We start from the raw sequence: 27,063 nt of genomic DNA, 5'->3' as shown, positions 1-27,063 counted from the left end.
GGTCCCAGGTGGTGCCCGAAAAGAAACGTCCTGTACCTGTTGAGTGAGGTGAGCCATATGGTCAGTTAGGGCCTGGACTTGTTGATACATGGCCGTCACCATGGAGGCCATGTCAGTCTGGTCTGCGTCTTGTGGGCTCGACATAATGTTACGCCGGTGCTGCCCGCAGACCAGACTCGTCCCTTATACTGAGGTGGGGACGTATAAGTGCACGCACCCGCAGCAGAGGGAGCGTGTCCGGAGTGTGGTGTTTTGGCGTTGCCAGGCCTGGTGTGAACAGGTGTAGCAATACTTGCCGGTACCGGTACTGAAGGAGCGAAGTGGTTGCCGTTAGCCAAAGGCCGGGGAGAGAGAGATCCGGCAGGTCGAGGTCCAAGCTGAGGTCAAGGGATGGAAGAAGCTGCAGGGTCAAGAGGGAGCCGGGATCCAGAGACAGGTAAGCACGTCCGCCAAGCCGGGTCGTAACCTGAATGCACGAAGACAAAGGGAGAGCCAGAATAGACGTCTGTAGCAGAGACTATGTCGAGCGATGTGAGAGAGGCAGAACAGGCATTAAGTACTGTGGCTGACCAATGGTTAACGGAGGCAGGCCTGGAGGAGCCCTGGGAGCAGTCCAGGATTGGTTTCCATAATACGCTGCCAGGTGATAAGGTTTAGGGTTAACTAGTAACCAGCATGTGGGACGGAGGTGTGGCTTCACTGCAAGAGCAGTGAATAAATTAGCTGGTGCTGGAATGTGTTCCGTAACAGCAGGGGATGCACGAGCAGAAGCAACGGCAGGCAGCCGAGCACCAGCCCCGCGCGGGGCAGCAGCAGCCCGATGGGGAGGACGGGGAAGTCCCCTCAGCAGGGAGGCCGGGCGAGGAGGGAGCCGCACCGCCGCAGAACGGACAGAGGTGAGGGGAGGTCACGCTGCGACCGACGTGACCCCTGAGTCCTCACAAGAACACTTTCCTTTGTTGCAGGTTAAATCTCCTTTCCTCCAACCTTAAGGGATTCCCCCGAGTTCTTTGTACTGCCCTTGGGATGAATAGTTCTTTTGAAAGCTCCCTGTACCTGAATATATTTGTATATAGTTATCATATCCCTTGTTAGACGCCTCTCTTCTAATATAAATAAATCTAATTTAGCTAGCCTCTCCTCATAAGTTAGATTGTCCATCCCTTTTATTAATTTGGTGCCTCTTCTCTGCACCCTCTCTAGTTCCATAATGTCTTTTCTAAGGAGTGGTCAGTTTTCCATATTCAAGGCGTGGTCACGCCCTATGAACACTTCCCTTTACCTCTGTATAAGGGGAAAGAACTATAGTAGATCCTGTTCTTTGCAGCAAAGTGAAAAAAAATCCCAAATGCATAACCGGACATATATCTGTATTAAACCTCATCTGCCATTTACCTGCCCAAGTTTCCAGTCTCTCCAGGTCCTTCTAGTGTCCAGCCTATACTCTGATGTCTTTTGTGCATTTTCGTGATTGCTGCATGAATTGCTAATCGTGTAACTTGATTACTTCATCATTCCAACCCTAAGTAAGTGTATATTTTGCCTGTTATTTGTATATCTTGTGTGTTCACCTTCTTTAAGGAATAAACTTTAATTTATCATATCTAAGTCGTGTTCAATTCAACCCAGAGATATTTTTGGTGTGTATATTATAACCTTGTCATAAGTTACCAAATTCTATACCAAATTATACAACCTCAGAACCCAAGAGGAAAACAGCAGAGCATCAAGGCTCACAGCAGTCTCGGCCTATCTAGATAACTGTAATCTCCCATCCTTAACAGAGGAAGAGAATGAGACGCTTAACGGGAAGATCACAAAAGAGGAATTGGCTGACGCATTAAAAGCGCTAAAATTCTCCAAAGCCCCTGGCCCTGATGGGTTCACAAATTCCTACTATAAGAGATTTCTCCTGTCCCTATCACCTCACTTACTAGACCTGTTCAACTCCTTTATGGAGGGTGACCCCATACCAGCTTCAATGTCCTTAGCCAATCTGGCAATAATCCATAAAGAGGGCAGAGACCCAATGCAGCGTGGGAGCTACCGCCCCATATCATTGTTGAACAACGACCTCAAGCTATACAGCAAAATATTAGCCAACAGTTTAAACCCCATCCTACCCAGACTTATCCATAACGACCAAGTGGGGTTTGTCTCGGGCCGACAGGCCTCGGACAACACCCGCAAAATCATAAACATAATACTGTAGACCATATTAATCAAACAAATACCAAGGCGGTTATACTGAGCTTAGATGCAGAGAAGGCGTTTGATAGAATTAATTGGCTATTCCTAGATAAAACCATGCAGAAATTCGGCTTCAAAGACTCATTCCTAGAGGGGGTCCGAGCACTGTACCAAAACCCATCAGCAGCAATTAAACTCCCGGGAGGCACAGCACAGAGGTTTTTAATAAAGAATGGTACAAGGCAGGGATGCCCTTTATCCCCTCTCCTCTTCGCCCTGACGATCGAGCCGCTGGCAGCCAAAATACGTGAGAGCGTAAACATCCAGGGCGTACCATTTGGCGAAACAAATGATAAAATCTCACTTTTTGCCGATGATATAATATTAGCCCTAACCCTCCCCCAAACGACCCTTCCCAACTTACATAAAGAATTGGTGGAGTTTGGCAAAATCTCGGACTACAAAATGAACAATGACAAATCAGAAGCCCTACATTTAAACGTACCACAGCCGGAAGTCAATCTATTGAACTTAAATTTCAACTACAGGTGGAGTTCCTCCTACATTAAATACCTGGGAGTGAATGTATCAGGTAACTACCAATCACTATACAAATATAATTATCCGGCCTTGTTCGGGAAAATTAAAAAAGATCTGGATAAATGGGAAGTTACCAGATCTCATGGTTCGGGAGGATGATCTCGGTAAAAATGAACATACTCCCCAGATTGTTATACTTCTTCCAGACACTCCCAATCCATGTTCCTGGCTCTGAGCTTAAAAACATTCAAAACAAAATGTTTAATTTTATTTGGAAGGGCAAAAGACCCAGGGTCGCCAGGTCGGTCCTATTGGCGTCAAGAGGAAGTGGGGGCCTAGGGGTCCCAAATATCTCAAAATATTATTTAGCAGCCCAATTGAGGCAAGCCGTAGTGTGGAACGCAGACCCGGGCCTCTACTGCTGGCTAGATATTGAATCCCACTACGTAAAGACGGCTTCTCTGCAGACCCACCTTTGGTGCACAGACAAAGGAGATAGACCCCTCCGCAGATTTGACCTAGGTGCTGTGAGACACACCTGGGAAGTTTGGCGGAAATGCAAAACAAAGTTTAAACTAACATCTCCAGGCTCACTGCTTACACCGATCCACAATAACCCTAACTTCCACCCGGGATGTGAACTCAAACAATTTGATCACTTCAGACTGAGGGGGATCAGGGTGATTGCCGACCTGTTGAGCAGTGAAAGGCTGCTGAACTTTCAAGAATTGCACGCAAAGCACGAGGCCCTAGAACTGAGCCCATTTAAATATCTCCAAATTAGACATTTCCTCCAAAAAATGTCCCCACAATTTGAGTTTCCTCCCCTTACAAACTTTAGAGGCTGTGCCAAACGAGCACGCATAAAACAGCATCAAACAGCCTTGATCTCCAAAATATATGCTGGCATGGAGATAACAGCAGGCCCCTCCACTCACGACTACATGTCCAAGTGGGCAGAATTAAACATAGACATAGACAGAGAAGACTGGGAGGACATATGGGACGCGGCTTAAGGAACTTCCATTTGTACCACAACGAAAGAGAATATTTACAAAATCATGTTCCACTGGTATCTTACTCCAGTCAGATTGAAGCAAATCTACCCCCTGGCCTCAGATCTATGCTGGAGAGGCTGTGGGCAGAGAGGCGACATGGCCCACATTTGGTGGTCATGCCCAAAAATCCAGAACTTTTGGCTTACAATCCAAACTCTAATCCAAGAGGTAACTGGCATCACATTATCTCCTGACCCACTGACCTTCCTCCTGGGCAGGCCAATAGAGGAAATTGACCGCCCAGTGGGGCAATTAATCTCCTTTATCCTCACCGTGGCAAGGTGCGCTGTGGCATTCTCCTGGAAAAAGATCTCACCCCCCTCCATTCAGGCGGTTAAGAGAAGAGTAGATGACGTGATGCTTATGGAGCGGCTAACAGCTTTCTTCAAGCGTAAGACTGATAGTCACTACAAGGTATGGGAACCCTGGATGGGTCACTGATCCCCAGAAGGGCCCACACTCAGGACCCGCGGTCGATAGGACTGTGACGTGTAGTAAGGATGGGTCAACACCGTGGGGGAGGCAACCCCACCTCCCCCCCCTCTTTTTCACACCTCTCGATCCCCAGGTCACCCCGTGACCCAGAGGTCACGCCTCTCTTGGCGGTACCCTCCCCCCACCCTTTGAAACGGAAAAATTAAAAACCACTGTGTATTAGGATGTTGTGATGTGATATATGCCTGTAATCTTGCCTATTTCCTAATAAAAATGTTTCAAAGTATGACATGTTTAATTAACCGATATCTGTAACCTGCAGAATCATATACTTAATTATAATTACATCAATGTAAGAATATGTGAAATAGACCATTTCACAAGTATATATGCTGCTGTATATACTGTCGCGGCCGAGTTTATTCTTACCTTTGCCCGGTCTCGGCCGCGACAGAAACCGGGGGCGCGCCGAGGTGTCCCGGGCGCGCGCCGGAGCCTCGGAGGATCGGTCCTCCGATCAGGGCTTCCCCCTCCCCTCTCCGGGTCTGCCGGGTCCCCTGGAGCCCCCCACCGCAATCCCCCACATCGCGGGACACCAGGGCATCGATGACGCGCGGCACGCCGAGGGAAAGAAACGAGCAAGCCGGGATAAAGTGTGCCGCCTCTGTATGTAAGCATTTGAGTACATTAATAAAAATAATTTTCCTTAAATTTTTTTTTTTAAAAAAGGGCCCTCCGGCGGAGATTGCCTGTAAAAAAATTGTTTTGCCTACAAACAGTCTGAGCAACATAAACAAAGATTCACCTGCAGCAGAGATCAGAATTAAAGGGATACACATCCAGGCAGGAAATCTACCCTGCACTGAACAAAGCCACAAAACCACGAATGGACTCTTTTCCCCGATTCCAAGAGGAGAGAGAGAGAGACTGTGCTGAAGCAGGTAAACCTTACTTGCCTAACACAATGTGTAATATGGTTGTTGAAATAGGGGCTTTGCCTTCCAGCCGTAGTCAGGGTTCAAGAAGTGAGTAAGCGCTCCAATTATAGGAGCTAGGCTTTGTTTATTATTTTCTTAAAAAAATAAAATGTTTTGCTGAAGCAGGGGAATTTTCAGCAAGCAAGTGCTGTGTGTAAAATTGCCCCGCCGGGTAAAAAGGGATTGCTGAACTGTGTAAAGGGTAACCCAAAGTCAATTGCTGAGTGTTAAGTTGCCCTGCCCGGAGTGAAAGAAAGTGGGAAAAAAAAGAGAATATTTTTTCTGCAAGTAAAGTCTGTATGTATCTTGGGAGTACAACATGCACCCAAAGTGTGAAGAGTGAATGCCATATTACCCAAAGATGAGACTGAAAATTACTGAACTCAAGCAGAAAACCAAATTCTGTTGCTGAAGCGGAGGGAATGCACATAGCAAGTAAATGGTGTAAAGCAAATGCCTTTGCTGAAGCAAGGGAACAGGCAGCTAGCAAGCATTGTATTTAAAGAAATAGAGTCCCAATATGTCAAGGTGAAGAATACACCTGTGGAGAAAAACAAAACAAAAAAAACCTGGGAATTTAAAATAGCCGCCCAGCTGAAGTCAAATACAGAGTCTGCAAAAATAGGGAAGAAAATTTGTTCCTGGTGTAAAGAACCCCACCACACGGAGCAGTGTCCCTTCAGGCCTTATTCAGACGATGAGAGTGAGCAGCAGATCACCAAATATTTCTGTCAGCTAACGCAACTGCAAGAAAATCCTGATGTATACAATGAAGCTGCTGAAGTATCAAATAAAGAAGGAGATCCCAGTATTCCTGATGGGACGGAGTCATCCAAAACAAAAAGGTGGAAAAAGAAAAGCGGTTCTTCACTTACCGTGGAAGGAACAGACACATCTGCAGATCCCGCGGAGAAAAAGGGGGTCCGAAATGCCAGGCAGCCTAGAGAAAATGGAGAAGTCATCCCGCGGATGACCGAATATCCAGAGGGCCCAAGGCAGAAGTCGTGTACCCCAAAGAAGTGTCTCTCCAGTGCTAATAGTGAGAAACCCTCAACCAACCATACCAGGGAAGCAGAGCCGGAACCAGTGAGTGACGATCCCAAGACCAGCCCTGGGGATGCCCTGAAGGTTGCCAGGCGTGACTGTGATCTGCTCCGGGAACAATGGAAACTGAAGAAAGATGATTACGCAAATAATGTGGAGCTACAGAAGAATGTGCTCACGATATACTCCTTAGCCAGGACAGAATTGGACGATCTCAAGACTGAGCTAGATGCGGCAAACACTAATGCCACCATAGTGGAAAAGCAGAGCCAATCTGATAAAATGATGGCTAAGCTGAAGCAGAAGTATGAGGAGGCACTGAAGGAGATTACAGTCTTTCAGCAAGAGGTTCACACTCTTCGCGTAGAGCTCAATGCCTCACAACAGGAGGTAAACAGTGTCCGTACAGAGGTGGACGTATCTCAGAAGGAGGTTCATACACTCCGCAGAGCACTGGATGCCTCACATCATGAGATCAACAGCTGCTGCATAGAACTGGAAGTCTCCAGAAAGGAACTTCACAGTCTCACTGAGGAGCCGGACATTTCAAAGAAAACTATCCTCCATCTTAACTTAGATCTCAAAGTCTTTCAGAAGGAGCTTCAGACCCTAAACCTGGAGATGGAAGTCTCACGCCAGGAGACAGCCCGCCTCCAAGCAGATGTGCAAAAATGGAAGGTGGACTGCAAGGAGGCCCTGAATAATACAGAGACTGAAAAGAGAGAAAATTTAGGATTAAAAAAAGAAAATTCGGAGTTGACAGACCACGTCAATGTGACAAAAAGAAGACCACGTCAATGGAAAGAATGAAAAGCTGCATGAGCTTGAAAAATTAAAGAAACAGTTGGAAGATGAAAAGTTTGAAGCAGAGCACCGACTGCAGAACGAACTGCAAGGTCTGCGTACACACCTCCAGAATGTCGAGGAGAAGCAGCGAACTCTGCAGGAAGAAAATCTGCAGGCTGCTATGGAAATACAAGTGCTGCAGGAACGTCTGATTACCCAGTGTGTCCTCGAAAAGTAGCAGGATAAACTGAAGGCTACCCTGACCATCACCAGCATCGCTGGAGGCTAAACTTAGAGGCTAGGTGATTCGGTACAAGAGGGAGCGCATAAAGGTCCAGAAACTGAGACGAGTATCTGTGGCCTAAGCGAAGAAGCTCCCAGTGCTCCACAAAATAATGAATGATAGGTGGAAGCAAGCTCAGAGAAAGCACAGGGAAGAAATAAAGACCCTGAAAGGAGAATGGCAGGGTACACTCAAGAAACAGAGTGAGACTCTGCAGACCAGTAACTTACAGATTCCTCCATTACAGGAATAGGTATTGGCTCTGCCCAAGCATCGGTATCCAACAGTAACTAATGCCCGTGAGGACAAGGGTACCGTGAGAGCACTAGCCAAACCTGCAGCTGCCCAACAGGCAACAAACAGAGGTAGGAGTGCAGAATCAAAGCCAGAAGAATCCTTAGCTGAGGAAGCTGAAAAGATAGGACGTTCTCTGGAAATGGAGCTGGAATCGCAACTCAATCCCAAAGAAGCTGATCTGGCAACTACATTGAATGGGAAAAGTGCAGGAAGACAGTTTCAAGAACTGAGGGCTCAGGTGGCTGTTCTTGGGCGCTCTTGTGATACCATGAAGTGGACATTTGGTGCTAAAGTGGAGCACATGGGAAAGATGGCGAGAGAAAGCGATTTGCATAAATGCTCTGCGACTGTCACCATACAGTCTGCCTACAAAAAGAGGAGCGCCCGACACAGGGGAAAGCTCATGACCACGTGGTCAGTAGAAAGACTGTACTTGGAAAAAGTTCTCCTTGAGCGACTGGGGACTGCTGATCTCAAGCACCTTCTGGAGGAGACACTACTAAACTGGAGGAAGGGCTCTAATCCCAGCAGGACTGAGGGTTCTCCTCCATCCACTCTCATTCAAGTCACTGAGATATCTCGAATGAAAGTGGAAGGATGGGCTTTGGCCGTGGCAAGCCCGAGCTTCCCACAAACAGGGGATTTATCCCTGTTCAGAAAACTTGCCTCTAATCCACCAGAGTGCTGGTTAATTGACCAGCACCTGGCTGATTGGAGGTTTGTTAGAGAAAAGGCTCCTCCTGAGACAGGAAAGGGAAGACTCCTGAGCACACATGTGAGCTGAACAAGAAGACAGACAGAGGAGAGGTTCCTGAGTCTCACAGATGAGACTGGCAGAGGGAACACCGACATCTTGGGCCTGCCAAAAGAGACTGCACACTGCCAGCAAGACACAGGGGAAAGTACTTCTAAACCTGGATCCTGATATTGCCTTATCGCACAAAGCTGTGGACACCAGGGGAACAAAGAAGCCTTCCCCTACAAGAGACAGATAAGACTTTTCTTATAAGACTGTTATCTATGTCTATATACTGCTGCGGCCGAGTTTATTCGAGCATTTGCCTGTTCTTGGCCGCAGCAGTTACCTGGCGCGCGCCGGAGGGTGCCGGGCGCGCGCCGAAGCAGCGGAGGAGAGGCCCGCCGATCGCGGCTTCCCCCTCTCCTCTCCGGGTCCGCCGGAACCCCCTGCCGCCGTCCCCCACATCGCGGGACACCAGGGCTCCCTCGGGGAGCCCTGGACGTGCGTGCAGGGGGCGCAGGCACCCGATGACGCGTGACCGCGCATCGGAGACACGCGGCACGCCGAGGGGCTGCCACTTGCAAGCCGGGAAATCTCCCGGCTTGCGGTACTGGCCACACTGCAATAAAGTGTGTCGCCAGTGTATATATATATATATATATATATATATAAAACTAAGAAAAAGAAAAAGTAGGGTCAAAGAGGTGCACTCAAACACTGAATAATGAAAAATAGAAAAAAATGGACTTAATTAGCAAAAAGTATAAAAAACACATAAAACAGACCCACACAGATCGTATGACAAATCACTATGTGACACAGCGTAGAAACACCAAAGAGGTACAATAGGTCTGGTAAGAACCAAAACAAGATAACAATATATTATTGCAAATATACCATAACAGAACCAGGGGAAAAAATTATTTTTCCCAAAGTAGTGTGACTAAGATCGGCCGATCCAATGCAATAGATAATGATTAATATGAATGGTAAGTAAATCCAGACCACAGAAAAAATATATAATGAATATAATGAATATACATAAACCTCTTAATAATGGTGAAAGATGGTAAGACACATAGCAAATGCAAATTTTTTTTAGACCCTATAATGTACTGCAAGTCAGCTCTGTATCATGATGCCCGGACTAAGCTGCACATATGGAGTAAGCAGCAGGAGAGAAAAATCCAAATATTGCACTAATAGCACTCATGTAAAATCCCCAGAGATGCAAAGCTCAAAGGTAATGAGCAAAAGTTCTATGAGAATAGCCCAAGGACATAGAGCACCTCAGATAGATAATGTGCAAGGCACTGAGGAAGTCCTGTGATTAAGACCAGCATCTCACAGTAAGGCAGCAAGAAAGTCCTGTAATACAGACCAAAGTCTCATGTTTATGGCATCAGCGACATCACAGAGAAGGATCTCAAGCAGTCTGGTGTTGCACACGGGTCACAGGGTGGTGGGGGTGCTGTCACAGCTTAGTCCGGGCATCATGATACAGAGCTGACTTGCAGTACATTATAGGGTCTAAATTTTTTTTGCATTTGCTGTGTGTCTTACCATCTTTCACCATTATTAAGAGGTTTATGTATACAGGCATACCCCGGTTTAAGGACACTCACTTTAAGTACACTCGCGAGTAAGTACATATCGCTCAATATTCAAACGGCAGCTCACGCATGCGCCTGTCAGCACGTCCTGAACAGCAATACCGACTCCCTACCTGTACTGAAGCTGTGCGCAAGCGGGGAGACTATAGAGCCCGTTACAAATGCGTTATTTATATCAGTTATGCACATATATGACGATTGCAGTACAGTACATGCATCGATAAGTGGGGAAAAGGCAGTGCTTCACTTTAAGTACATTTTCGCTTTACATACATGCTCCGGTCCCATTGCGTATGTTAATGCGGGGTATGCCTGTATTCATTATATATTTTTTCTGTGGTGTGGATTTACTTACCATTCATATTAATCATTATCTATTGCATTGGATCGGCCGATCTTAGTCACACTACTTTGGGAAAAATAATTTTTTCCCCTGGTTCTGTTATGGTATATTTGCAATAATATATTGTTATCTTGTTTTGGTTCTTACCAGACCTATTGTACCTCTTTGGTGTTTCTACGCTGTGTCACATAGTGATTTGTCATACGATCTGTGTGGGTCTGTTTTATGTGTTTTTTATACTTTTTGCTAATTAAGTCCATTTTTTTCTATTTTTCATTATTCAGTGTTTGAGTGCACCTCTTTGACCCTACTTTTTCTTTTTCTTAGTTATATATTTCCCTTGGGTCGGTAGCACCACCAGAGGGTCACTTTTTACCCTGACCTTTGGTTATCTGATTACTTAGTCAAATAGGGGTGATTTGACTGCGGCATCTTTTGTGTGTCTTATATATATATATTTATATATATAAATGTCCCTATGATTTGGGCCGGTGAATCGTAACCATGCAGTTAAAGAGAGCTGGACTACAAGTGTACAGTATATATACTCCAAAGTGGAGCGGATTTTGTTTGCTGATTTACATGTTTGCTGTGTTTAAAGTGACAGGCGCAATAAAGCCTTATTTTAATTTCACCATAAAACAGTCTCCATTGCGTACCTCTGAACACGTCTCCTACAGTCACCTTTCCATTTATCTTCTTTATAATGTTGGGGTGTACCCTGAATGGATGCAGGCCCATCAATCTGACCTCCCCGATGGGCCTCTCACCCTGGGCCATGTCTTTCTTCTCTATTTTTTGTTAGGTCTTACATAGTGCTTTAGACCATAGCCACTCCCGCCTACTGTCTGTCACCATTTCGCTAGCTTCCCAAAGATATTGTCATTGGTCCCGATTAAGGCTCCAGTCTCTTCCTTACTTCGGATTTCTTAACATATTTGTGCAACCACGGTCAGGGGTCCCGAAACCCCCGTAATCTGTGGGAATTCCAGTTTCACCACTACATATGCCAGGTATAGATAGATGGCATCACTTAGACCTTATACGACAAGTCCCTCCAATGGCTGTAATGGCAGGTGCTTCAAGTGGTTATTGTACCATAGTTTAAAGATAATGGATACTTGGGATCCACTATCAAATGGACGTCACAGTTTGTCCCTTCTATCTTTGCTTCTACTCAGTCTGATGGGCCAAGCAGGCCTTTAGGTAGGTGGGATCGTTCTAGTCCGTTAGCAGTTTGTCTTTGCAGAACCTTGGTTCATGTGGTGGCAAATATGCTCCTTCACTGGGTCCTTTTTTCATTTCCCTTGTTCCAGATTAATCTCTAAACCACATATTGCAGATTTTCTCCTTTTCTACAGTGCTTAGCATAGGGTCCCTCTTCGCCACACCTATAGCAGAAGTCAAGATTGGTGTCCATCTGGTGGGGGGGGGGGGCTCTTGTATTTATCTCCTTTCTAGAGGGCGTTTTCTCCTGGGGGTCTTCCTGGGCTTTTCCTTTCGATTGAGTCGAAAATCCTCTCACAACACATCTCTCATTCGTAGTGAGGCCAGGAGCTCACCTGCTTTATTAGATCCATGCTGCTCTGCAATTCCCTGTCCTGTGGGTTCTTTTTTCCCTGGCCATGCATCGGCAGCACGGACCCTAGAACCCTACCGGCTGTTAGCCGCGAGACTCTTATTTAGCCCCAATATTGGTGGCTGCCCCATCTGTTGTTCCTCACCCCCCATAGGACCTCTAGGAAATTTAGGGGGTTTCTCTTTCCGTTCTCGGAGCCAAAAGATACACCGTCATCACAGCTCCCTTAGGGACCCCATATATTAATTGTTCCACTCTGGTGAGGTCAACCCTGTCAGATAAGTTCCTCATGACCTTTTGACAGGCCACTTTTAACCTGCATTGAAATTCTGATAATTTCTCCCCCTGCTGTTGAAACATCCCTTTGAATTGGAAATAGAGCTCTTCTCCACTTTTAGTAGCCCCAAATTTACTTTCAAAGGCATGCAGCTTTGAGCCAGGGAAGACAGCTTCTTTCCCTTCTCACACTGCCCTTACTATAGCCAACCTGGGCCCTTTGAGGCTTTCCGCAATCCAGACTCTCTTGTCCTGCTCTGATCCCCCCCGCCCCATTCTTAGACCATCGTTGATGCCTGCCCTATCCAGTTGTCAAAATCTTCCTCTCCAGGTGGGGTAGACCTTATGCCTGTAAAAGTCTGTAACCACCGGGAGTAGCTACTGGTATCTCCCTGGTGGGATTGCATGGACTTTTCCACTAATTCCCCAATGGCTGTTTTGAGTACATCGGGTGAGGTAGAGGGGGTGTTCGTGGAGGACTGTGAAGCTCTTCCATGGTGGCCCCCTCCTTAGCTAGGAACTCTCAGTCTTTGTCAACGATAGTGTGATTAATGGGATTGCTAGGGCCAGCAACAGGTTCACGATCAACAGTGATATCCCAAATTTCATTCTCGCTCTCCACGCAATACTGGTAAGCACATGAGCAGAATCAATATCTTCATCACATATACACAGTATATATGCAGTCTTATTACTGTAACTCAACATGTTTCCTCTTTATTTGGGCCGTCCCCACAGAGGGGCCACTCCTAGTACCCCGTGATAGTCGCATCATCGGCCGTATCTCGCATTGATGCTCTGTTCTAATCCAGGCCATCCCGTGCACAGCACTTGCTTAAAATGGCTGAACTCATGGTGAGCAACTGTCAGTTACACTCGACAGGGGGTGCTATAGAGTGAATTTTCTGGAAAATTCTAAGCTCTTCCCGGGGGGAAAAAAAGGCTACTGGGTATACTTTAACAATTCCCTTGTGTGACAGGGTGAATGAACGTCACCAGCTATATGCCTGGCAGACGTATGTGTAGATATGCAGTGCAGCAGTGACAAGGTTAATTTTCAGCTGGGAAGTTCCTGACAATTAGAGTGGTCCCAGCTGCATAATCAAGGTGTTTAAAACCCCCAGGCTGTACACACATGGAGGCTGGCTAGTCAAGAGATAGGACTGAAATGCTGAAGTAAGATTACTGCTATAAGGTCTGTTTTCAAAGTACATGTTTGATGAACTGTCTGTGTCCTGCATGTGGAAGAGAAGCTGTTTTGTTTTTTGTTTGCTGAAAAGAAGCCGTTTGGTTTTTGTGTGCTGTATTTTTTAAAGCTCAATAAATAAGCTTTATCAAGAGAACCTGCGTGTGTGGTTGCATGTACCCTGCAACATATGTGTCAGAAGTGGGATTTTGTGAGGGCCCTGCAGTTGAAGGGCCACACACACAAAAAAAAAATGGAAGAATTTTTAAAAGTGTTTCTGTGTGAGCAGGCCCAACTACAGGCAGAGAGAGAGATGAAAGACTATTGCAGCAGCAAACCCAGCTCCTAATCCAGCAGCAAGAAGCACAGGATGAGCGGATGGTCAGGTTGCTGACTCAATCCCAGGGGTCTGCCAGTCCAGAATTTACGAACAAACCCCCGGTCCTCCTGAGGAAAATGGCCCCGAACGAGGATCCAAAGGCTTTTCTACTGACGTTTGAAAGAGTTGCTGAAGCCCAGGGCTGGTCAGTAGATCGCTGGGCAACCGCTTTGGCCCCGCTCCTCATAGGAGAAGCCCAGGCCTCATATCAGGGCCTCCCAGCGGACCAGGCAATGGATTACAAACAAGTAAAAGCCGCCATACTGGATCGCTTAGGTCTGACCCCAGAGACCTACAGGCAGCAGTTCCGGAGACTGAAGTACACCGCTAAGATGAGAACCGGGGTCCTCGCTCAGCGGTTATTGGACTTGTGTACTCGCTGGATACAACCCGAGGAGCAAACTAAGGAGGCAATTCTTGAGCAAGTTGTTTTGAAACAATTCCTACAGGTAATACCCCCTTCCGCACGCTCTTGGGTAAAACGCCATGCTGCTGAAACCCTAGCTTTGGCGGTCCGACTCGTTGAGAACTTCCTTGGGGCCGAGGAGCAGACGAGTGTCCTGGACCCGACAGATCCGACTCCACCGGCACTTGCGGACGCCCAAAGAGGGAGGTCGGACCAACGGGGAACCTACGGACCACCCACACGCAACCGCCAAGTCCCACGGAAGGAGCAGTCGTTCCAGCAAGGGGGGGGTTCAAATGCTGGTCCCCGCCGAGACCCTCATCTACTTCCTGATGTCGGCTCATCGCCATATGAGAGGAACTTCAGAGGACGTCGCACACAGGACCCATCGGAGGCCTGGTCTCCAGTATCCGGTCCCGCTGAGCGGTATCCAAGGCACCCTCCGGCAAGGGAACCCTCTCCATGTTCGGCCTGCGGAGAACAAGGCCACCGTCATGTGGACTGTCCACAGATGGAATGCTCCTTCAGCAGGACAGTAGCCTCGGCCTTCCCCAGAGAAAGTGGCAAGCCCTGGCTACTTCCAGTCCAGATTGGTGGTAAAACTGTCCAGGCCCTTATAGATTCAGGCTCTGGAAAAACGTTGGTCTTCCGGGAACTGTTACCGCCTGACGTGCTTTCCTTTGACTCCCCATGGAGTATAGAGTGTATACATGGCGATGTAAAATGGTATCCCGACGGCCAAAATCCTGCTACAGGTGAAAGGTCAGGAGGCCAGGATCGAAGTAGGAGTCGCTCCTTGGCTCCCTGCCCCCGTTTTGCTCGGCCGTGACTGGCCTTTCTTTGCAAACCTAATGTCTCCAGTCTCTCAGGAGGAGCCTCATTCTCTGACTCAGGAGAAACCTGGTAGTAAACTGTTCCCCTTTTCGGCCGACCTGTTCCCCAGTAGACACCGAGTTCCAAAGATTCGGAGGCAAAGACGCTGTGACAAACAGGGCTGGTTGCAGAAATCTGGGACTCAAGGTGGCCATACTAATAGGCTTAAGTCACAAGTCATGACTGGGGATGGCCAGAAAGAGGGAGAGATAGGCTCTGGGGATTTACCAGAGCTATGTCTCCCTGATTTTCGCAAGAGGCAGAGGGAAGACCCAGTCCTGGCCAAACAATATGATAAAGTGGTAAAGATTGATGACCAGATATTGAATGCACAAGGGATAATGGTGTTCCCTCATTTTGAATTGTCGAATGATATCCTGTATAGGGTGAACAAGCAGACACAAACAGGGGAGGTCACCAGACAAATATTGGTTCCCAAGGCGTTTGTTAAAACTGTCTTCACCCTAGCCCATACTGTCCCTTGGGGTGGTCACCTGGGTAGAGATAAAACCTTGGACCGTATTTCGTTTCGCTTCTATTGGCCAGCGATGCATAGTGACATTGCTTAGTTATGTGCGGCTTGTCCTGAGTGCCAGCTAACTAGTCCGAAGGGACAAAAACCAGCCCCCTTGGTTATCCTACCCTTGGTGTCCATTCCCTTTGAGAGGATTGGTGTAGACTTGGTAGGACCGCTGGAGCCTTCTGCAAAAGGACACAGGTTTATTCTCATAATAGTCGACTATGCAACAAGATATCCTGATGCGTTCCCCCCGAGGACAGCAACGGCGAGACAAGTAGCCAACAAATTGTTTGAGCCGTTCTCACGGGTTGGACTTCCCCAGGTTATGTTGACAGACCAAGGTACAAATTTTATGGCTAAACTGATGCAGGATGTCTTAAAATGACTAGAGGTCAAGTCTGTTCGGACATCGGTCTACCATCCACAGACTGACGGATTGGTGGAAAGATTTAACCGAACTCTAAAAGGTATGCTGAGAAAATTTGTAGATTCAGAGAAGAGAGCCTGGGTTGAACTTCTCCCTTTTCTGCTGTTCACAGTGCGGGAAGTTCCCCAGGCCTCCACGGGGTTCTCTGAATTTGAATTATTGTATGGCCGCCAACCCCGGGGAATCCTAGACCTCCTAAACGAGTCCTGGGAGGAACAGCGGTCCCCTTCTAAGAATACCCTGCAATATGTACTAGACCTTAGGAAGCGCCTAGATGTGGTCGGCCATTTTGCTAGGGAGAATCTTAGATCAGCCCAGGACAGTCAGGAGAGACATTACAATCAGAATGTTCGTATGAGAGTGTTTAACCCAGGAGACCAGGTGATGTTATTATTACCCAGATGTGAGAGTCAACTCCTAGCCAAATGGCAGGGCCCATTCGAAGTACTCCGCCGCACGGGTGATGTTGATTACGAGATCGCTCAACCAGGGTCCAGGAAGGGTAAAAAAATTTACCATGTGAACTTGCTGAAACCCTGGAAGGTGCAGCGGTCTCTATTCATCCACCCGGTGGAGGAGGAAACGGACCTGGGTCCTCAGCGTCCACGGGAGAACATCATGGGTGACGATAAAATCCCAATGGGTAGACAATTGTCCTCTGAACAAAAAAAGCTGTGTGTGCTGTGCACGCGCATAGTAAGTGAAACTTCTTAGACTTTTGTCACAGAAATTGTATTTGTGTTTGTGATGTTTTAATTAAAAATCAAAATACAATTTCATTGACAAAACACAAATAAATTTGGACTTAGAACGTGCGTGCTTGGCACACATCCCCTGAATTTGCAATAAGCGTGAATTCCTCGTGTGTGCGTGTGACTGCGTGTGCGTGTGACTGCGTGTGTGTCAGTCAGTATGTGTATCAGTCAGTGTGTGTGTGTGTGTGTATGTGTGTCAGTCAGTGTGTGTGTGTGTGTGTGTGTATGCTTGTGTGTCAGTCAGTGTGTGCGTGTGTCAGTCAGTGTGTGTGTGTGTGTGTGTCAGTCAGTGTGTGTGTGCATGTGTGTCAGTGTGTGTGTGTATGTGTGTCAGTCAGTCTGTGTGTGTGTGTCAGTCAGTGTGTGTGTATGTGTGTCAGTCAGTGTGTGTGTATGTGTGTCAGTCAGTCAGTGTGTGTGTGTGTGTTAGTGTGTGTGTATGTGTGTAAGTCTGTGTGTGTGTATGTGTGTCAGTCTATGTGTATGTGTGTCTCTTTCTTTGTCCTGCCCCCTCTCTCCTGACTCCCCTCCCAAGACCCAGCCCCACCCCCCCGAGCTGCGGACCCACGGGGGCTCTGGCTGAGTCTCCTGACTCTCTCTCCCCCCCCCCCCTCAAGCTGCGGACCCACGGGGGCTCTGGCTGAGTCTCCTGACTCTCTCTCCCCCCCCCCAAGCTGCGGACCCACGGGGGCTCTGGCTGAGTGTCCTGACTCTCTCTCCCCCCCCCAAGCTGCGGACCCACGGGGGCTCTGGCTGAGTCTCCTGACTTTCTCTCTCTTCCCCCCCCCTGTGCTGAAGAGGGCCCCCCCTCCGGCAGTGCTGCGTGGGAAGCGGCACACTCAAACCCCCCCCGCTTCCCGCGTTACTGGAGCAGGAGCCGTGAGGCATATGCTGACAGCGCAGCGAGCGTGTGGGGGGAATTGGCGGCCGTTAGGAGCGGCGCTGGGGCTCCTCTCCTCCTCCGGCCCCGGCGGCGCTCAGTCAGCAGGACACAGGGAAGGGGAAGCGGAGGTAGGGAGGAGAGAGGCTGAGCAGCGGCTCCTCCTCTCACAGCCGGAGGACTTGCGGGGCTTCTGCCATCTAACTACACCCACACCCGCAGCACCGGAAGCTCTGCGCCAGCCATCTTTGTATAACCATGGCAGCGGACGTGTGGGGTTAATGGCGGCCGTTAGGAGCGGCGCCGGCGGCGACACAGCGGGTGTGTGGGGGGAACGGTGGCCGTTAGGAGCGGCGCCGGTGGCGGTCACAGCAGGCATGTGGGGGGGAGGGATGTTTGAGCCGTGACGTCACTTCCGTTTCACATTTCGTCCCCCATCTCTCCGATTTTACCTCATCAGAATACGTGCCACTAAAGAAGTTTCACTTCAAAAAGGGGACTTGTTAGAAATAATTACACAATTCAATTATGTTTTTTCTGATTTACCAGGGCAAACTAATTTAGTTTCCATGTGATAGAGACAGCACCTGGGGTAAAAGTACGCTCTCATCCTTAAAGGTTGCCTGAAAGCCATAAGGCCCTGGTAGAGAAGGAGGTACAAGTAATGTTACATTTAGGCTTGATTGAGGTATCATGCAGTGAGTGGTGTAGTCCACTAATTATGGTCCCTAAACCCGATGGGAAGGTATGATTTTGTGTGGACCTCCGAAAGGTCAATTCGGTATCCAAGTTTGACGCATATCCGATGCCAAGGGTGGACGAGTTAATTGACGCGCTTGGTAACGCGGAATAAATATCCACGCTGGACTTAACAAAAGGATACTGGCAAATACCTTTAGAGGAAAAGTCCAAGTGCAAAACAGCCTTTGCCACTTCCATGGGTTTATACCAGTTTGTGACAATGCCATTTGGACTGCATGGAGCCCCAGCCACATTTCAGAGGCTCATGGATAAAGTACTGAGACCTCATAGGGCTTATGCCGCGGCCTATCTAGATGACATTGTTATTTATAGTAAACACTGGCAGGCCCATCTAAATAGGCTGAAAGCGGTCCTCAAGTCGCTAAGAGAGGCAGGGCTCACAGCCAACTCTAAGAAATGTCCCTTAGGTAAGGCGGAAACCAAGTACCCAAGTACCTGGGGTATACAGTGGGTGGTGGAAAAGTAAGGCCACTAGCCGATAAGGTAGCTGCCCTGAAAGAAGTTCCGACCCCCCCGAACAAAAACGCAGGTACGCTCCCTGTTGGGTTTAGCAGGGTACTATCGGATTTTCATCCCCAACTACTCAGAAGTTGCAGCCCCACTAACAGACTTCACAAAAAAATGTGCCCCTACACAAGTGGTATGGTCCAGGAAGTGCCAGAGAGCCTTTGAGGAGGTAAAAAGTTGTCTATCAGAGGGTCCCGTCCTTAGAAGCCCAGACTTCGATAAGCCTTTTATTGTACAAACCGATGCCTCAGAGATAGGGCTAGGGACAGTGCTCTTGCAACAGTTTGAGGGAGTGGAACATCCGATCCTTTTTCTGAGTAGGAAATTGTTCCCAAGGGAAAAAAACTACTCCGTAATAGACAAGGAGTGTCTCGTAGTAAAGTGGGCAATTAAGGCCTTGAAGCACTACCTGGCGGGAGTCCATTTTACATTGGTAACAGACCATGCTCCATTAAAATGGTTAAATACGATGAAAGACTTCAATGCTAGGTTGACCAGGTGGAATATGGCCCTCCAACCCTTCTCGTTTGAGATTCAGCAAAGGCCTGGAAAAGAAAATGCCAATGCTGATTTCTTTTCTAGAGAAGGGGTGGATGGTCGGGCTTCAGCCGTGCGTTGCCCCAGCAACACACTAACAGGGGAGGAATGTGACAGGGTGAATGAATGTCACCAGCTATATGCCTGGCAGACGTATGTGTAGGTATGCAGTGCAGCAGTGACAAAGTTAATTTTCAGCTGGGAAGCTCCTGACAATTAGAGTGGTCCCAGCTGCATAATCAAGGTGTTTTAAAACCCCCAGTCTGTACACACATGCAGGCTAGCTGGTCAAGAGATAGGACTGAAATGCTGAAGTAAGATTACTGCTATAAGGTCTGTTTTCAAAGTACATGTTTGATGAACTGTCTGTGTCCTGCATGCTTTAGAGAAGCTGTTTCGTTTTTTTGTATGCTGAAAAGAAGCTGTTTTGTTTTTGTGTGCTGTATTTTTTAAGGCTCAATAAATAAGCCTTATCAAGAGAACCCGTGTATGTGGTTGCATGTACCCTGCAACACCTTGTCTGAGTGTTTTTTTTTATTAGGGGACAGTATTTATTGTATTACACCAACTACAAAAATCTCAGCAATGATTCCAATGTAACTCCTCTTATTTGCCTCAGACTAACACCTGCTGCTGAGCTTGAGGACAGAGCCCTCCTCCTCCTCCTCTATGTATTATGTCACACGTGGCTTTAGGTCAGACAACGGGAGTATTTGGGTACCTTTGTGATGCTTAAAGAATCACTACATACATCACATAACACATCAACATAACATGCCCCCCAAGCACTGCACGGGTGTGTGTCAGTGTCTGGTGCTGAGGCCAGCCAATTCTGGGTATGAAATGGCTGTGTGATGGTGCCTGAACACCGTTGGAGCTCATTAATACTGAAAAGTGTCATAGGCTTGTACTTCACAAAGCGCTTCTGTACCACTTTAGATTAGATTAATGCTGTAGAGGGTCCCGTCTGACGGTGCTTCTTTCTCCAGCACCTACCACTCATATGACCTGCTGGGCCTCATTGCAAATGTAGCTGGTCTCTCGCAGCTCAGGGTCCACTTTCTCAAGCAGACGTAGGTGGCCCTGGGTAAACTGCAGTCAGTCCTGAGATCTATCGGGCTATGCACTAGCAGCTCTCCCCTTGCAGTTCTGCCAGGGACCTTCTAGATTTCCTCTCCCTATCCCTCCTCTCCAGTCTAATCTCATTGGCTGAGGGCCTGACATCACAAGTAACATCCTTCTGCGCCAGAAGTGGCTACCTGATGCAGCAAAGCAAGCTGAGAGTTGTAGTTTCCAATTGCAGCACACACAGCAGAGGCAGGCAGGCAGGGGACAGTGTATGCACTTGCAAGGGGTTACACAAGTAAAAAATGGACAAAGAAGGTCCCTGCTTGACGAGTTGCAAGGAAGTTATGTGTGAAAATGTGGCGTCTTGTAACCCATTCACTGCCAGCTGCCCTCTTTGGTAGACAAGTAGTAGTTAATCATAGATCCAAAGTGATGGTTTCCAAAGTGTACTAGCAATTGTGGGTTTTTTCGTTGCTATTAAATCTGAAACGCTTACAAAATGAAATGGCTTCATTGGTGTTGGGGCCATCAAGCAGCAACATGGTTAAGCTGTTCTTGTTGGGGGCTCGTATATCATTTAACATTCACAGGGGCAGTCCTGAACAGCTATGAGCAATTGCCAAGCAACCCTATAACATCATTGTATTCTTTAAACCAGGGCTGCACAACACGCGGCCCGCGGGCCGCATGCGGCCCGCCTGGCCTCTCTGTGTGGCCCTCGATGAGATTTAAAAAAAAAAAAAAAAAACTTTGAAAAAAAAAAAAAACTTTGAAAAAAAAAAATGGCGGCGATTCCCCGCGGTCCCGGCGCGCATCCGCAGGACCCGCTCACGCTCCTTGCAGCCTCCCACCCACCCCCCGCTCGCAACGTGGGACGGAGGGGGAAGTCACAGCCAGCTGAGCTCTTCTGCGGCCGCTCCCCCCCCCTGATCCGAACTTGGATATGTGCAGGGGGGTGAGGTGAGGTGCATTGAGGTGAGGTGCAGGGGGTGAGGTGCAGGGGTGATTGGAGGTGCAGGGGGGTGATTGGAGGTGCAGGGGATGTGATGTGCAGGAGGGGGGGGGGGTGATGTGCAGGAGGGGGGGGGGTGATGTACAGGAGGGGTGATGTGAGGTGCAGGGGGTGAGGTGCAGGGGTGATTGGAGGTGCAGGGGTGATTGGAGGTGCAGGGGTGATTGGAGGTGCAGGGGGGTGATTGGAGGTGCAGGGGGGTGAGGTGCAGGGGATGTGATGTGCAGGAGGGAGGGTGATGTGCAGGAGGAGTGATGTGAGGTGCAGGGGGTGAGGTGCAGGGGTGATTGGAGGTGCAGGGGTGATTGGAGGTTTAAACAAATGTAATGATATTAAACCAAAGATTTGGCTGATTTGGTTTCTTTCTTTGGAAATTAAGCAATATTTTATTTTCCATTTGGGGGAGTATTCATCAACCAACCTCATTATCTCAACTTCTAGCCCACCCAGTTGCTGCCAATAATGGAGGGAACTGGAGGCGCGGGACAGGAGGGCTTGCCTACATAGATGATGCAAAAGTTTGGTCCTCTAGGGCAGCAAATAGGTCTTACAGATTTCTGTAACTCTTAATTATCTTACCTGGACAATTGTTTAGGCGAGTACTGCCTTGAAAACATGGGCAGTTTGCCGCACCTGTGGACTCACTGGCTTACCCAGTACAGTTACACAGTATAACATGTGTGAGCTCATAGTGTTTACAAACTAACTTCAAATAATGCTAACAAATTATTGTACTGTCTGGTGGATAAAAAGGCACAAATCACTAACCTGAAACTCATGAAAAACATGCAACTGCCATTTGTTCATTTGGGTCCTATAATGGACTACAGTAGTTTACCAAAGTCATATGAATAAAATTAAAGTAGGAGCGTCCTCTCACTATATCTTCCAGCTGCAAACTGGTTGGTTGAGTATGATTACAGTGTAGTTGGGTTTTTCCAAGCATGTTGAATCTTCTGAGCTGGGTTTCATCTCCTGCTATTATTGACTTAAGTCAGGGGTTCTCAACTCAATTCCGAAGAACTCCCCAACAGGTCAGGTTTTCAGGATATCACTCCTTCAGAACACGTGGCTCAATCAGTCCCTACTTCAGCACAAGTGGCTCAATCAGGGCCAATTGAGCCACCTGTGCAGAAGCAGGGGTATCATTAAAACCGGACCTGTTGGGGGGTCGTGAGGACTGGAGTTGAGAACCCCTGGCTTAAGTAATTTTAAAGAACAATAACCACAACTGGGATTGGTGTGCCAAGAATGGTCTCTTGCATCAATTTACATGTCTATTGCTGAATTTCTCAGCGCTATGGCCTGGGAAACATCAGAGACATCTTGACTTGGGGTTACCCAAACAATACCCCGATCAGTTATAAACGAAGTGCAATCAGTCAGTTATAAACGAAGTGCAATCAGAAAATGTGGCAGACATAAAAAAGAGAAAAGCAGCTGTGGTTATAGACTTTGACCGTAATAATTAATCCTATTACAGCTTAACCCCGTTATAGCGCGGTCCTCGGGGGGCCACCCGCGACCACCGCGTTATAAATGGGGTCGCGGAAAAAAATGGCCGCCAATTTTTTTTTATTTTTTTGTGATGGTACCGTGTTTGCCGGAGGGGGAAAGCTGAGAACTCTCCCAGCGTTCCCAGACCCGGTGGGGCAGCGGCAACAGCACACAGCACATACCCGGCATCTGGCAGCTCTTCTCCATGTCTCTGCTTCCTGCTTCTGCTTCCGTCTTGCGAGAGCAAGCTCCCTTAAAGAGACAGTGTGTCTCTGTGTGTGTGTGTGTGTGTGTGTGTGTGTATTTGACTGTGTGAGACTGTGTGTGTGCAGTGTGCTTTGAGTGTGTGCAGTGTGCCGTGAGTGTATGCAGTGTGCTGTGAGTGTATGCAGTGTGCTGTGAGTGTGTGCAGTGTGCTGTGTGTGCAGTGTGCTGTGAGTGTGTGCAGTGTTCTGTGAGTGTGTGCAGTGTGCTGAGTGTGTTCAGTGTGCTGTGATTGTGCTGTGAGTGTGCTGTGAGTATGTGCAGTGTGCTGTGAGTATGTACAGTGTGCTGTGAGTGTGTGCAGTGTGCTGTGAATGTATGCAGTGTGCTGTGAGTTTGTGCAGTGTGCTGTGAGTGTATGCAGTGTGCTGTGAATATATGCAGTGTGCAGTGAGTGTGTGCAGTGTGTGTGCAAAAAAAAACTTTTTTTTTTAGCGAATCGCGCTATAACGCGGTTAAGCTGTATAATATTACATCAAGTAACTTCTCCTCTAACCACACCTACAGTATAACCCCTTCCGAAATCACTAACTAGAAACAGTCAAAGCAAAGTTGACAAAACTTTATAAATAGGCATAGTGGGATTGAATATAAAATTGAACTCTGCATGCAATTAAAGGGCATATTTACCAAGTTGTGCTCTGCCATCAGATGCCTTCTTGCGCCAGAAAACGTCTTACAGCACCAGAAAGTGCCTTATGGTATGGGTGCGCAAACATTTGTCTGCGCCCCCCCTGCCTGCGCTCTTCCCCACTCACCTGTTCTCCGGCGTCCTCTGACATCACGTCACGTGACGTCGCATTGCCATGGCCGACCCTGCGGCGTCGGCGGAAGCTGCCGGAGACCTGGTAAGGGAACTTAGAGGCCTCACGCATGCTCCCCGTCATTTGATTTAAATGCTTTGTGGAAGTACGGTGCATTTAAGCGCAGCGCCACCCCCCCCACCCCCCGAAAATTTTGCACACCCCTGTATGCTTGAATAGCACTGCTTATTAAACATAGGCCTAAACGTGGTGCGTGTTTACTTTACAATACCTCGTCATATCCAAATATTGCAGCATAGAAAATTTCAGTCATGGCTCCTATACTGCCCTTCAGGGATACAGAATCAATCTGAAATACAAAGAATAAACAACATAAAGACTGATTGAATTCACAATTCTATTACGACACACAGAGAAAGGGTTTGAGTACCTCGCACCAAACACTGTTATAGTAGAGGAGTCGAATGGAGGTTGTGTGCTACCAGGGAGATAGACAAAATGTCAGAGAAAATTACGACACACACAATCGAATTAAAACAATAAAAACAAGGAACAACTACTGTACTGTAGATGTTTTTAGATTTTAGAAATGCAAGCCAAAAAGGTAATGCGACTTTGGATATTCATTGATCATACAGTGTAGTGTATAAAGCCCTCCCATGTCATCTGCACAGATTCCACGGCACAACGGCGTCCAGAAGGTCCACCATAGTGCAGTGCAGGTAGTTTATGAGCAATCTCCCATCTTGGATGCCCGCTAATGAGGAATAATCATTCTGGGAAAATCATGGGGCCATAAAGTGTAGGCTCTTGATTTTTGGTCGCCAATGGTAACTATTTATCCCAAGAGTGATCATCTGCATAGATCATGTATATAAAAATGCAGAAAATAACACTTTTACCCAATATTGGCCACTTATATCAATATACAGATTGTGAAGTGCTTAGGATTTTCACATATTTCAAACCTAAAATGTTATTAGATCTTAATCGAAATCCTAATAATACATGTGCGTCGTCGAGTATTCTAAAACGTGCCTTAAACTTGCCTTGGAAAATCTGGGTCTATCACCAACAAGATCCAGGTACATGCTGGGTACATGCTGCAACATTTCAGTGACATTTCTGCAGAGACTAATGGCCCATCAGATTAACACTGCAGGGGTCCCCGCTGTTAATCCGATGGGCCATTAGTCGGTCTGCAGAAATGTCACTGAAATGTTGCAGCATGTACCCAGCATGTACCTGGGTCTTGTTGGTGACTGCCCCAGATTTGTTTTAGAATACTCGTCAGCACTACAGTAGATTAAGAACCTGATCAAACAAATGACACAAAATAACTTTTTCAACATTTATTCATCCACAAACGATTAAGCATTCAATATTCATGTGTGAAAAGTATGTGAACATTTAGATTCAGTACCCCTTGAACAGCAATTACTTCAACTAAGCGTTTCCGGTTTCTCTCACATCGGAATTTTGGCCCATTCCTCTTTACAGAACTGCATAAACTAAGGGACATTTGAGGGCTTCCTTGGCTGGACAGCTCGCTTCAGATCTTGCCACAAAATTGAGATCTGAACCTTGACTAGGCCATTATAAAACGCAGAATTTCTTCTTCTGCAGTCAGTCTTTTATAAATCTGCTTGTATGTTTAGAATCATTGCGGCATGACCCATTTTTGCTTCAGCTCACGGATGGATGGCCCGACATTCTCCTCTAGAATCTACTGATACAATGTAGAATTCATGGTTGTGTCAATGATGGCAAGCCATCCAGGTCCTGAGTTAGCAAAGCAGCCCCAAACTATCACACTCCCACCACCATGCTTGACTGTTGGTATGAGGTTCAAACACAGTTTTGGTTTTCAACAAACATAACGTTTATTTTTGAGGCTAAAAAGTTCTGCCTTTGACTCGTCTGTCCAGAGATAATTGTTCTCTAATTGAAGTCTTGGGGATCATCTGAATGCTTTTTGGTGAATTTCAGGCCGGCAGCAATGTTCTCTTTTTTAGAGAGTAGTGGTTTCCTCCTGGCTATCCTGGCTTTCTGGGCAAGCTACCCATCTAATCTATCTGAACAAGCTCTTCACCCTTACCACATGGAGCACTTTTCGGAGATCTGACTCCAAAAGACTGTTCATAGTCCCAAGGTTCAGCAAAGTATCCGACTGCTCCTCCCCTTACCGTGCACCCCAAAACTAGAACAATCCAGTCTAAGTTCTTTCAAAACTAAAGCGGTCTTACATTTGAATCTGTTCTGTAACTGTTACATACACTGTACATGCAATGTCTTGTATATAATGTATATCCAGTTCACTTATGTAACTATGTATTTGTAACCATGTATTATTTGTCATCTTAACTCTATGCCCAAGACATACTTGAAAATGAGAGGTAACTCTCAATGTATTACTTCCTGGTAAAACATTTTATAAATAAATACATATCCTTCCATGAACATGACTGAACATTCTTGTTCAGTCTTTTTCTGACAGTTGAGTCATGAACACTCACATTAGCCAAAGCAAGAAGAGCCTGCAGATCCTTGGATGTTACCCTATGGTTCTTTGTGAATTCCTGTATGATTTGCCAATTTGTTCTTGGTGAAATGTTGGTAGCATGACCACTCCTGGGTAGAGTGACTGTTGTCGTGAGCTTTCTGACAATGGACTGGGGAGCCCCAATCTCTTAGAAATGGTTATGTAACCCTTTCTAGACTGATGAGCATCAATAATGGCTTTTAGACCAAACTCACCAAGTTTCTAATCTCTATATAGGGTGGGGCCTCCCAAACTCACACCTGAAGATCTACTTCATTAGTTAAAAACCTGATTCTAATTATCCCCTTTAATTTAGCGTATAAAACCAGGGTTTCACTTACTTTTGCACATACCCTGCCTCTTAATTACTCATTGTTTGTTTAATTCATACATAATTTTGTTTTAAAAGAAATTGAATGGGTTAATATAAACACTACTGGATATTTAAGGGCGATTGGAGAACTGTATTTGGGAAGCACTGAGGAGTCCTTCTAAGCCGGCAGACGACCGTGCATGTGACGATC

At 47.1% G+C, this 27,063-nt stretch overlaps 1 protein-coding gene across 3 annotated transcripts in view; it reads right to left on the bottom strand.

Annotated features, from left to right (window-relative positions):
- The window catches only part of UQCC1 (ubiquinol-cytochrome c reductase complex assembly factor 1), a 353,269-nt gene that overhangs the window by 88,404 nt on the left and 237,802 nt on the right, over positions 1-27,063 (bottom strand). For all 3 annotated transcript variants that reach the window (XM_075572585.1, XM_075572586.1, XM_075572584.1), the window contains one exon: positions 24,269-24,346. In XM_075572585.1, the coding sequence (XP_075428700.1) occupies positions 24,269-24,346 (78 nt within the window). The remainder of the gene's footprint in view (positions 1-24,268; positions 24,347-27,063) is intronic.

This window comes from Ascaphus truei, chromosome 15 (assembly GCF_040206685.1).
Source record: "Ascaphus truei isolate aAscTru1 chromosome 15, aAscTru1.hap1, whole genome shotgun sequence".
In the NCBI taxonomy this organism is placed as follows: domain Eukaryota; kingdom Metazoa; phylum Chordata; class Amphibia; order Anura; family Ascaphidae; genus Ascaphus; species Ascaphus truei.
Note: the sequence above shows the minus strand (reverse complement) of the source record. Positions and strands in the feature narration are given on the sequence as shown.